The sequence below is a fragment of the Micromys minutus genome (assembly GCF_963924665.1).
Source record: "Micromys minutus genome assembly, chromosome: 17".
Classification (NCBI taxonomy): Eukaryota; Metazoa; Chordata; class Mammalia; order Rodentia; family Muridae; genus Micromys; species Micromys minutus.
In genome coordinates, this window is record NC_137952.1 from 37,137,853 (window position 1) to 37,150,023 (window position 12,171).

Consider the following 12,171-nt stretch of genomic DNA (forward strand, 5'->3'; position numbering starts at 1 on the left):
GAAATAGGTGTTAAGGGTCCAGGGATCCTTTGGAGGCTGTGCAAATATTATCACAGGGTGAGCAGAGGCCTGAACTTCACTAGCTCAAGTGCTGGAAATGTAGTCTTAACAATTTTTTGTAAGTTGTGAATGTCACAGGCAGCAATAAAATATTCAGAGAAAAAAAAAGCCTGTATCTCACATAAGGAAGTGAACAAGATAATGAAGAGATCCCTCCCTCCTCCAAGACAGGGTCTCTTCATATAGCCCTGGCTGTCCCGGAACCTGCTCCATAGACCAAACTGGCCTAAAACTCGCAGATCTGCCTGCCTCTGCCTCCCAAGTGCTGGGATTAAAAGCGCATGCCACCACTGCCCCAGCCCAGAAGTGTTCTATATAAACTGTTTTCTTCTGTCTAGAAATCTCCCTTCTGTGGGAAGTAGAATGCTAAAATGGTCACCGTGATCCCCATTTTTGATACCCACACCTTTGTGTGATCTCCTGTAGCATGTGAGAAGGACCCAGAAACATTTTTCTAAATAGTAATATACAGTACAAGGGGTACAGTGTCAGCCCACGGATAGTACGTACATACTTACATACATACTTACATACATACTTACATACATACATACTTACCTATATACATACATAGATGAATAAATACATAGTAGATGGATAGATCAACAGACAAATGACAGATAGATAAATTGACAGATGGTAGATAAGCAGACAGATATACAGACAGATAGATGATAGATATATGGACAGATGATAGGTGTTAGATAAATAGACAGATAGATAGATAGATAGATAGATGATAGATAGATAGATGATAGATAGATAGATAGATAGATAGATAGATGATAGATAGATAGATAGATAGATAGATAGATAGATAGATAGATGGATGGATGACACAATGTGAGCCCAGGCTTTCCATATGCTCAGAGATTGACGGAACAGAATCAGTCTCTCACTTTTCCTTTGTCTCCTCATCCTCAGAGATGCAGGGGTGAGAGTCAGCAGTTGAGAGCACTGGTTGCTCTTCTAGACCAGGCTTCATTTTCCAGGACCCATATGCCAACCACAACCACCTGGAACTCCATCTTCTGGGTCTATGGACATTGTGCACAGACATACACGCAGGCTCATACACATATTTTTTAAAAAATATTTTAAAGAAGCAAGCTGCCGGGTGATGTACAACCACAGGGAAATGACCTGTGCCCATGGTCACCACGCTCTGGTAAGGGCTGCACCAGCTGCGGCTTGGCTGCTGCTAGGACCCTGCGTAGAGAAACCTGCCTGAGCTCTGCCCCCAAAACTGACATAATGAATGGCTATTTCTAGAGGTTACATTTGTGTTCACCTGTACATAGCAGCAACACGCTACGCTGAGCCTCCTGCACGCACGTGCTTTCTTTCCTCCGTCTGAGTCCTTGCAGGTCACCTTAAGGAGAAAGACAACCCGCACTGCCTCTCTTTCTACAGCATTTCCCAATCCATCCCCTGCATAACGTGGATCGGGGGCCCTAAGAAGGGTAGTGAGAGAATGAAGAAAGGACAGACACGCGGACAGAAAGGCTGGGGTCGGGTGGTCTGTGCAGTCTCTGGTGGGATGGTAGCAACCACAGCAGCAGCCCAGAACCCCGGGTGTCCACTGTACACAGTAATCCCAGGTTTTCAGCATCCATGAGGAGGCTGCCGTCTCTGTGGCACACACTGGTCCATCCTTTGTAAGTATTTCTACTAGCATGCACCATCAGCATCTGCACTCAGACCAAAGAAAGGCTTCGTCATACCCCATTCGCCTCACTCCCAGGGTGCAGGGGAAGCGTTGCCAAACCTCACAGGTCTGAGCCCCATGTCAGACATCCACCCAGGGCTTTCTTGCTCTCCTTGGGGGATCCAGGCATAGACATTGTCTATGCACCCCCATGGCCGTCCATACCTACCACCCAACTTCCTAGCACATGCTGCCTCTGGGGCTATGCTTACCTTTGTTTCCTGTGGTGGCTTTTAATTACTATAGCAAACCCCTGGCAGTTATTAACATATAAAAGCAACAGGTTTAATTTGATGGTTTTTGAGGGAGTATCTCATAAAGCCCTGAGCAGCTCTGCACTGACTAGTCTTGAACTCACGATCCTCCAGCACATTTCCAGCATGCTGACATTACAAGTGTGTGCCTCCATGCCTGGAAGGAGAGGGCTATGTGGGCTCACAGTCTCAGAGACTCCAGTCTGTGATCCATTGCCTCTGTTGCTGACAGGTCTATGTGGAAGCACACACCACGGCAGAAGCACATGGAGAAATACGCCCCTTTCATTTCATGCCTGCAAAACCAAAGAAGAGACCCAGGAGGGATCACCTTCTTCGTGGGCATGGCATCAGTGACCTAAAGACCGGCCACTGGGTCTATCTTAATGATCTCACCATCTCCCAAGACAGCTTCCTAAGGACCTACAGTAAATCACATGGGGTACACTCAGTTCCTAACTAAAACGGTACCCCACTGTCATATGCTTCTCACTTCATATTTTGCCTCCTCCAGTGACAGATAAACCCCATGGAGATGGAGACTTTTCTCCTGGTGCTGACACTGTACTCCATGTACTCTATCTTGTATATAAGCTCAGTGTCTGATACTTCAGGGTGAGAGTGTTCTCCCTCCCAGCTGCAGCCCCACCCTGAGGACGAGGATGCTGTCTCCCCACACACAGATGAGCTGGTGCTGGCCTTACAGGAGAATCATGTACATATTATTATGACATGCTAATTTATGTGCATGGATTACCTTAGATGAGATCACTATGCCCACAGAATATGTGGGCTGTCTCTCTGGGCCATTTTGGGGGTCAAGCTCTTGGCCTTCTATACCCAGAATGCCAATAAGCTAATCTGGGTGAGAAATGAACTGATTTGTAATACAGGTCAACCTCACCCAACTTAGCATTTGATAATTTGCACCAGCGACTCAGGAACTGTGACTCAGGGTCAGATGAGCTCAGTAAAATGCTTTGCCCCATTGGCCCCAGCCCCTTGAGAAGAAAGTTGATCATAGGAACAAAGAGCCTAGGGGCATTTCCATTCTCTCTAGGGACAGAGACTGCATGTGGTGAGCTGATCCCTGGGACACTGGCTGTCACTTCTGGATGTTGTAGGTCACTTCTTAAGAGAGCCTGAGATGGGGTTTAGAACACAGGCCTTGGACCCACCCCTGTGGAAGAGAAGGGGTGGATGAGCAGAACCAGTATGCAGACCTCAGCTGACCTAAAGCCCAAAGCTGAAGTGCAGTCAGAGGTGCCCAGCATTTGTACCAAAATAGACCAGCCATTCTATGTGGACACCAGGGAAGGGCCATGTGGCTTTCTGCAGCTAAGATCATTGCCCACATTCCAGCAGCTGATGGCAAGTTTTTCTCAAACAAAAGCCTAGGCACCTGGCATGGGAGGCACTTAGAGGCAGGTGGATCACTGTGAGTTCAAGGCCAGCCTGGTCTACACTGAGAGTTCCAGGCCAACCAAGAGCCTATCTCAAAACAAAATATAACGAGTCTGGATAAAGCTTCCTCCCCCCTCCCCTTTTTTAAAGATTTATTTATTTTATGTATGTGAGTACACTGTAGCTGTCCTCAGACACACCAGAAGAGGGCGTCAGATTCCATTACAGATGGTTGTGAGCCACCATGTGGTTGCTGGGAATTGAACTCAGGACCTCTGGAAGAGCAGTCAGTGTTCTTAACCACTGAGCCATCTCTCCAGCCACTCTCCTATCTTTTAAAATTTTTTTAGATCTGTTTATTTTATTTTATGTTCTACCAGCATGTGCGTAATGCACTGTATGTGTGCCGAATGTCCCTGGAGGTCAGAAGAAGACACTGACTCCACTGGAATTACTTTGAGAGTAACTCTTACCCACTGAAACAACTCTCCAGACTCAAGATGGTAAGATGTTTAAGATGGGGCCCAGTGGGAGATCTTCAGGTCACAGAGGGGAAGCCGTTGAAGGAGGTACTGAGACCTTAGTTTCTCCTGGTCTAAGATCTGTTTTTGACTTCTCAGCCATAAAATGAAGGGGTTGAATCTTCCTTGTCTTACTGCCCTGATCTGTCTTTGTTTGGTTTGGTTTTGGTTTTGTTTCTTTTGTGTAGCTCTGGCTGTCCTGGAACTAGCTCTGTAGACCAGGCTGGCCCAGAGCTCACAGAAACTCTTCTGCCTCCTAAGTTCTGGGATTAAAAGTGTGTGCCACCATCACCCTGACTTGATATGTATTTCATTTTTAACAGTATTAAAATGCAAAACTGAGGGGCTGCGGAGATGGCTTAGTGGTTAAGCCTGCACACTGCTCTTGCAGAGAACTGAACTTTGTTCCCTGCACCCGCATAGTCTCCTTTCATGACAAACAGCTCCCGGGGATCCAACATCCTCTCTGGTCTCCAAGGAAACCTGTGTACACAAACATACACACAAACAAAAATTTAAATTTTAATGCAAAAACTGTCCCCAAAATGTATTGCTGTCATCATGCTGGGGACCGAACCCAAGGTCTCTCACACACCAGGCAAGCAGTCTGTTACTGAGCTGCTGGTGTTGGGATTCTGTAAACCCCACCCCTCAGTTACCTGGCAATAGCCAGGTATGCGGCCCCAATGACCTGACACTATAAAAGGGGCTGCTTGCTCCTCCTCCTCCTCCTCCTCCTCCTCCTCCTTCTTCTTCTTCTTCTCTCTCTCTCTCTCTCTCTCTCTCTCTCTCTCTCTCTCTCTCTCGCTCTCTGCCTCTACTATCCCCTTAACTCTCCCATGACCTGAATAAACTCTATTCTGTACTATACCGTCCTGTGGTTGGTCCCTCAAGAGATTCCCAACATGCCCCCCCCAGAGGCATCTCCCTTGCCCCCAGGCTTCACCGCACCTCCATGGGCCATATGCCCCCCCCACTCTCTTCATCCTTCTAACATCAGGTAGCATTCTTCCCATGCAGACCTGTGCAGACCTGTGCAGACCTGCACCCAAACCTGAAATGCACCCAGAGGTGCACAATTAGTTGTACCAACGTAGGCCAACCATTATACGTGGCCACCTGGGAAGGGTATGACCTTGGGCCAAATGGCTCTCTGTAGCTGAGGCCACCTGTTGGCCAGACTCCAGCAGCTGATAGCCAGTGTTTTCTCAAATAGGAGTGTAGGCACCTAGCATAGTGGTGGGTAACTTTAATCAGTATTTGGGAGGCAGAAGCAGATGGATCACTGTGAGTTCAAAGCCAGCCGGGTCTACATACCAAGTTCTAATGCAGAGTTTTAAATACGAATGTAATTTTCCTTTTGTTGTGATTTTTCTTTCTTTGTATTTTATTTTGGTCTGTTTGTTGTGTTTTGGTTTTGATCTCTACTGATATTTTGTTTTACCAGCTAGTTAAAAGAAGAGCTGAGGTGCACTCAGAGATTGAACAAGATCTTTTTCTTTCTTTCTTTTTCTTCTTTTTTCTCCATCTAAGCTTCAGGTCCATGTAAGGGCTCCCTCACCCACTTGCCCTATCCTGTCTCTTTCTGAGGTGTTGAGTATCTGTGAAAAATAGCTCCTGACTAGGCTGCACCTCTACCCCTCCCAAGTCTCTCTAGCCTGGAACAGCCTAGGCCACCCCTCCCAGGCTGCTTCCCTTTGGAGCTCCAGGTCATTATCTGAGACGTGACCTTGACCTAGCCCAGACCGTGCAAATGAAGGGCCTGCCTCGAGACAGTTTGGAACAATTTGACCCAAGAGACCTGCTGTGACCATCCATGCAGCCACCCTCTTTAGACAGTGCTCCACCAAGGCAGCGCCCGGACATAAAAGGGTACATCTGGGCTGGAGGAACCATCGCCTGCGGTGGGTCTGGACCGAGCACCAACGCCATGGCCTGCCCCAGTCTCGCTTGCTGCCTGCTCGGACTACTGGCTCTGACCTCCGCCTGCTATATCCAGAACTGCCCTCTGGGCGGCAAGCGGGCCGTGCTAGACCTGGATATGCGCAAGGTGAGTCTCCGACCCCGTCCTGTCCCATTCCGGCAGCGCCGAGGACCAGAGACGCTCTCCCACCCGCAGAGAGCATCCCTACACAATTGCCAGCCCTACTGGGAACCCATGGCGTTGGGAAGTTAGGCTCCCTCTTGGCGGTGTGAAGGCAGAGACCACGCCCGAGCACCCACTGCCCCTCGCCCTGCCACTGTCCTGAAACGGACTGTACACGGCGCCCACCCGTATCCTTCGCCCGCAGTGCCTCCCCTGCGGCCCGGGCGGCAAAGGGCGCTGCTTCGGGCCGAGCATCTGCTGCGCGGACGAGCTGGGCTGCTTCGTGGGCACCGCCGAGGCGCTGCGCTGCCAGGAGGAGAACTACCTGCCCTCGCCCTGCCAGTCTGGACAGAAGCCTTGCGGGAGCGGGGGACGCTGCGCAGCCGCGGGCATCTGCTGCAGCCCTGGTGAGCAGAAGCCCCACCACCACGGGCTGGCAGGGAGCCGTCGGGTTTGCTGCTCTGGCCACTGACCCATTTCTCTTACAGATGGCTGCCGCACGGACCCGGCCTGCGACCCTGAATCTGCCTTCTCCGAGCGCTGAGCCTTTGTGATGATACAGTTAGGGCATTTCCTTCATCCCCTCCCCCCTTCCCTCATGGCCACCGCCAGAAAGAAAAAAAAGAAAAAGAAATAAATAAATAGAGCAGATTTCCTCTTTAAACTTGACTGGTGTCTAATTGTCGGAACCGGGAGGGAAGAAAAGCACCGGGAACACTACGGATATTGGCAATTCGGAGCAAGAACAGCCCAGCTGGCTGTTCGGGGTACAGAAGGATGCTCTGTCTCCCATTAGCCCCATTCCCCGCTCCCAACTGGGACGGGCCTGCGGCACACAGACTTAAGAGTCACATTTGGAAGTCAAAACAGCAATGGCGGATTTCAGTGAGAAAGGGCAAAGCCTTACAAAGGTCGGAGTGATAGGAAGGCAGGCGAGGAGGCTAGAGAACTCCTTCAGTCACTTCCAGATCTGGGTGGAGACTTAAACCCGTGACCTCAGAGGATGAGGAGGCAACCCTGGCCTAGAAGGAAAGGTCTTGGCCAGGGGAGGGTAGCTGCAGAAACATAAGGTTTCAACAGAGCTGAGTTCCCACACAAACCCCAAGGAAGCCACAGCTGCAAAGATCAAGAACCAGCTAACCTCCCGTCGGCTGACCCCAGGGCCAGGCCTGAGCTCAGGGACCCTGTGCCTGTCTCTGTAGGACAGAGTGCTTTGGGTACCACAAAGCAGGGAGTCCACAGACAGAGAAGCCCACAATGTATTCTGTTCAATGATTGCTCGGGGGGAGCTCAGGGGGTAAATAAAGTCTTGCCCCACAACGTTAAGGCCCTGGGCTGCGTCCCATCATAGAAAACAAGTAAACATATAAACAGACATTTTATATGGCTCTCACACTTGGCAAATGAACACAAGTGTCCCACCGCCCCCACATGTGGGATCCACAGACAGGGTGGGGGCCAGAAGATATACAAAGAGACTTCGAGATTGATTTGAGTTTTTCTTTTTTGATCTTACGACTTTTATTCCGTGAAATTTCCATTCGTGTGTATGTGTCTCTGTGTGAGAGACTGTATACACGGGTGCAGTGCCCATGGGAACCAGAAGAGGGCATCAGATCCCCTGAAACTGGAGTCCCAAGTGGTTGTGAGTCATTCTAAGTGGGTATGGAGAACAGACCTGGGGGCCTCTGCAAGAGCAGTGTGATCTCCTACTTCCTGAACTGTCTCCCCAGGCTAAAAGGTGTCTAAATTGCTTTCCACTGTTGCTTTGCTGTGTTTGAGGGTTGCGCACGCAGCATCCACGTGGAGGTCAGAGGGCTCCTGGCTGAAGAGAGGAGTCAGGCATCCACTGTTAACTCTGCCAGTGTCTAAAATGACTCTGTAGCTGAGGAAGGAACTCCCTGACAGGGAAAAAGAATAAAATGTCCAGCGGGCAGAAGCAGGGTAGGCAGATGTAATCCTTTTCCTTGAGGAAGAGGAAGAGAATCCCGATTTAACCAGAAACAGGTGGAGGGAAGGGATGTTTATAATTCTCCACCTGGGCAGAATGAGGCTCTGACCTTTATTCTGAAGCTGCCCGTATACCAGCCCTAGGGATTGAATCCCCCAGCCACGCCTACCTCCTTTCTGACCCCTTTTGGTCTGGCTCTGCCCTGACCTCGCCCTATTGGAGATCAGGCCCTGAGAGGGTCACATAAGGATAAGGCTGGGCTAGGAGTCTGCCTGGGCCCTGTACCACCATAACTAACTAAGCTGTAACCCATAACTAGCTATAGTTATGGGCAATAGTCATAGAAATACCCCTAGCAGCAGCTACCTCTTCCTCCTCTTCCCTTCCCCCTCCCCTTCCATCTCCATGGTGCTGGGACCAAATTCAGGCTAGGGAAGCCTTCTACCCTGAGCCACAACTTCAGCCTATCTGGTCTATCTACCTGCCCGAGAGTGGGTGTGGCAACGTGAACACGTGCCTGCAGGGGACTTGTAGCTAGACTCTTGCTGGGGTCTGCACAGAGAGTAGGCAGGTCTGGAGTAATGTCTCTGTGCCTTCTCACACCCAAGCACAGCCTTGGGTAAGAATAGGCCCCTCAAGCTGCTTTTTGCCTTAGTCTGGGTGAAATCGGGACTGAGATGGGCGCCGCACCCACAATCCTCTGATCCTACCTTTGCTACATTCCAACCCTCGACCCCATTCATTCTCACCCTCCAATCTAGTGTCCCTACCCCCACCTCCCGTCCTGATGTCCCCCCTTTCTCTGTCACTCTTGCCGATCGATCCTGTCTCTCCCCCATATCCTGCTCTGTTTCTCTTGTCCACCAATGTCTTGCCTCCTTGTATTTCGAACTCAGAGACTCGCTAAGTCACCCTGACCCTTCAGGGCCACTCTGGGTCTCAGACCTTTTTCTTCTTCTGAGCTTGGAGTTGCCTTTGTCCTGAGTATTATGTGGGTATCCAGGAGCACCAGAACACTTTCTTTATACTGTAAGGCTTATAAGTTCTGCCCCTTGTGGCGGTGGGGGCGTGGATTCTGTATAGCTTTGGTTGTAAGAGTTAGAGCCGGGACAGAGTAAGAAGTTCCCACTCCAGTGACTCTCCTTCCCCTCTTCTCCCCAACCCAGAAACAAAGACAAACACCAGGGTGCATTTTTTAAAAGTTTATTTGCCATGCTGTAGGGGCGAGGCGTGGGGGCGATGGCTCAGTAAACCGGGGGCTTGGCAGGATCCACGGACTCGCGTGTCCCAGCCAGCTGTACCAGCCTTAGCAGCAGCGCCCGGGCGGGTCCATCCAGTTGCGTGGCGTTGCTCGGCTCCCGAGCGCGGGTGAGGCGGAGAAAACCCTCGCGGCACTCGGGCTCGGTCACGCAGCTCTCTGAAGGAAGGGCTCTGTGAGCGCAGGCGTCCCGGGGGGCTGGGCGCAGCTCCAGGGGTGCCGTACCCACAATCCCCCTCATCCCAACCCTCGACCCCATTCATTCTCACCCTCCAATCTGCCGTCCCTACCCCCACCTCCCGTCCTGATTTTCCAGTTCCCCACTTAGGCCCCCTTTACCTCCCACCCCACCCCATCCGACGCCCCACGTTCAGCCTTGTGCGCACCGTCGCTGCAGCAGATGCCCGCGGCTGCGCAGCGTCCCCCGCTCCCGCAAGGCTTCTGTCCAGACTGGCAGGGCGAGGGCAGGTAGTTCTCCTCCTGGCAGCGCAGCGCCTCGGCGGTGCCCACGAAGCAGCCCAGCTCGTCCGCGCAGCAGATGCTCGGCCCGAAGCAGCGCCCTTTGCCGCCCGGGCCGCAGGGGAGGCACTGCGGGCGGAGGATGCGGGTCAGCTGGAGCGAGGCCAAGAGGGGCTGTGGGAACCTAGGGCCACCCTGCTGCTGTCCCAGCCGCCCGTTGCAGGTGCTCTGGCGCTGTCCAGGACCAGGCAGCAGTAAAGGGCAAGAGCGGAAATCTAACCCTCTAGGTTATCAGGAGGATCAGTTCTCTGGGGTCTCAAAAACCCTCTCCTGCTTTGGCAGAGTCTTCCTGGTTGGGGGCGGGGGCCAACACTTGGGGGGACCTTCCTCAGTTCTGATGTGTCACTGGTGTGCAGCAATCTCTCGGAGCCTCACCTCTCTGACATTCAGATGGTCCTGCACATCCCAAGACCCTCTTTCCCGTACCCCACTCCCCACTCCCGTACCCCACTCCCCACTCCCGTACCCCACTCCCCTCCCGTACTCCGCTCACTCACATTTTCTGGCTATGCTCTAACCCCTGCCCCAAGCTGGTGGGCTTCACAAGAGCCTTTACCTCCTGAAAACCTTTATGTATGCCCAGTACGTAGGTGGCAAGGACCGAATTAGGCTGATGGGTGCACAGACACACCCGGTACCTCGGAATTCTCCAAAGGAACTCTGCAAACCGAAGACAGACTATGGGAGCTGCCTACTGCCCGTTCCAGCTTGTTCAAAATTGAGCCACCCATGGCCTGACCAAAATTGAGCCTGGTGCCCGGATTCCCTTCAGCTCTGCGACAAGGGCAGACTCACAGCTGAACATACAGTACAACATATCTGAGCAAGAGGCGGAGGTTAGAGGTGGGACGTACTCCGCTCAGACACCGGGCAATGGGCATCTTCTGTGGACAGGAAGAAACTGGCACTGCTGGCTGGAGGAGCTAAGAGAGGCTGAGCTGGGTAGGAAGGGCTTTGAACTCAGGCGAGAACAGTTCTGTATAACCTCCCCAATCCTGATGAGCTAACATACCGCCCCCTACCTCCAGGAGGCCAGGGTACCCAGTTTAACCTTCCCATCCCAAGCCCAGTTACAAGGAAGTTATCTCTCATTTTCTGGCATGTCCCCTGCCTGGGGACAGTGTCCTTTATGTGGCTTCTCTGGCACCTGGTCCCTTCTCACCCTTCTGGATAGCCCATCTCCTTTGCTGTAAGACACTGCCTCTTTCCAGGAACCTGCCCTAAAGTCTGACTGTTCAGACAACGTTTCCCTCTCTCCTAGCCCCTGACCTGTTCCCACGGCACTGCCAGGAACTCTAAAAGGACCACAGTGGTACCTGTCTCAGCTCCATGTCGGCGGTGGCCCTCTTGCCGCCTCTTGGGCAGTTCTGGAAGTAGCAGGCAGAGGTGACAGCCAGCAGGCTCAGGAAGCAGGCAGAGAGCGCAGTGTTTCGCATCCTGGAGAGCATTAGGTGGGCACCGTGTGCTGCTCTGCTCTGCGGCCTCAGCAGGCTGGGCTGTCTATTTATGTCTGCAGGTGTTCCCTAGGAGGCGACAACGTGGCTGCTAACCCCCTCCCCAGTGTCTCCCCAGGAGCCCGCAGCCGACAGGTCCCAAGCTGTCAGCAGTGATTCAGGCATCTGGGGACACACGTGGGCCTGTCTGTACCGAGGGTGGTGGAGGAGGGGAGACAGCCACCAGGCTGTCACTGGCCACCGTGTGACAGGAGCCACCGCCACAGCGACTGGTGCTGTGTGGCTAGGCAGATGAGCTGACTTGAGGGTCACCTGGAAATCATAGCTGAGTATTCCAGCTGCACTGAACAGGCCCCATCCACCTAGGGCTGGCATGTTTGGAGCAGGGTCAGGACCAGGATGAGAGGAAACAGCCATGCCAAGCGGGCTTTCAGAAGGAAATCCACACTTGCAGTCTCACAGGCTAACAGCCATCGCCACGAAGTCAAAGGTCTGCCCTGTGCCAGGTGTGGCTGGCTTCAGGGGCACCCAGGATGTTTCCAGCCCACAAATACCCCCGCAGAGCCAGGTATGGGGTGGGAGGACTCAGAGATGGTGTCTGCTGTTCCCACTAAGGACTGGGAAAGCTATGATGGCAGTTACAAGTCTAGGCTCAGTGAGGTGCACAGATTGTGCAGAGGATCTGGTTTCGTGGGCCTGTGGTCGGGGCTACTTGGGAAGCTAAAGTAGGAGGGTCAAAAGTTCAAGGCCAGACTGGGTAACTTAGCGAGATCCTGTCTCCATAATAATAATAATAATAATAATAATAATAATAATAATAATAATAATAATAATAATAATAATAATGCCAATTGTGGCACATGCCTTTGATCCCAGCTACTGGGAAGCAGAGGCAGGAGAATTTCCATGAGTTCCAGGTGTTCTGAGGTAGTTGCTAGGGTAGGATATAGCTTAGA

General features: G+C 52.0%; 2 protein-coding genes across 2 annotated transcripts; one reads left to right on the forward strand and one right to left on the reverse strand.

Annotated features, from left to right (window-relative positions):
* Positions 1 to 5,877: 5,877 nt before the first annotated feature.
* OXT (oxytocin/neurophysin I prepropeptide) lies at positions 5,878 to 6,577 on the forward strand (the record flags this gene model as incomplete). Its single annotated transcript, XM_080931460.1, has 3 exons — positions 5,878 to 5,997; positions 6,239 to 6,440; positions 6,522 to 6,577. The coding sequence occupies 3 exons, from the start codon at positions 5,878 to 5,880 to the stop codon at positions 6,575 to 6,577; spliced, it is 378 nt and encodes a 125-aa protein (XP_080787586.1).
* A 2,651-nt stretch (positions 6,578 to 9,228) lies between these two features.
* Positions 9,229 to 11,209, reverse strand: AVP (arginine vasopressin; the record flags this gene model as incomplete). Its single annotated transcript, XM_080931786.1, has 3 exons — positions 9,229 to 9,401; positions 9,629 to 9,830; positions 11,078 to 11,209. The coding sequence occupies 3 exons, from the start codon at positions 11,207 to 11,209 to the stop codon at positions 9,229 to 9,231; spliced, it is 507 nt and encodes a 168-aa protein (XP_080787912.1).
* Positions 11,210 to 12,171: the final 962 nt, after the last annotated feature.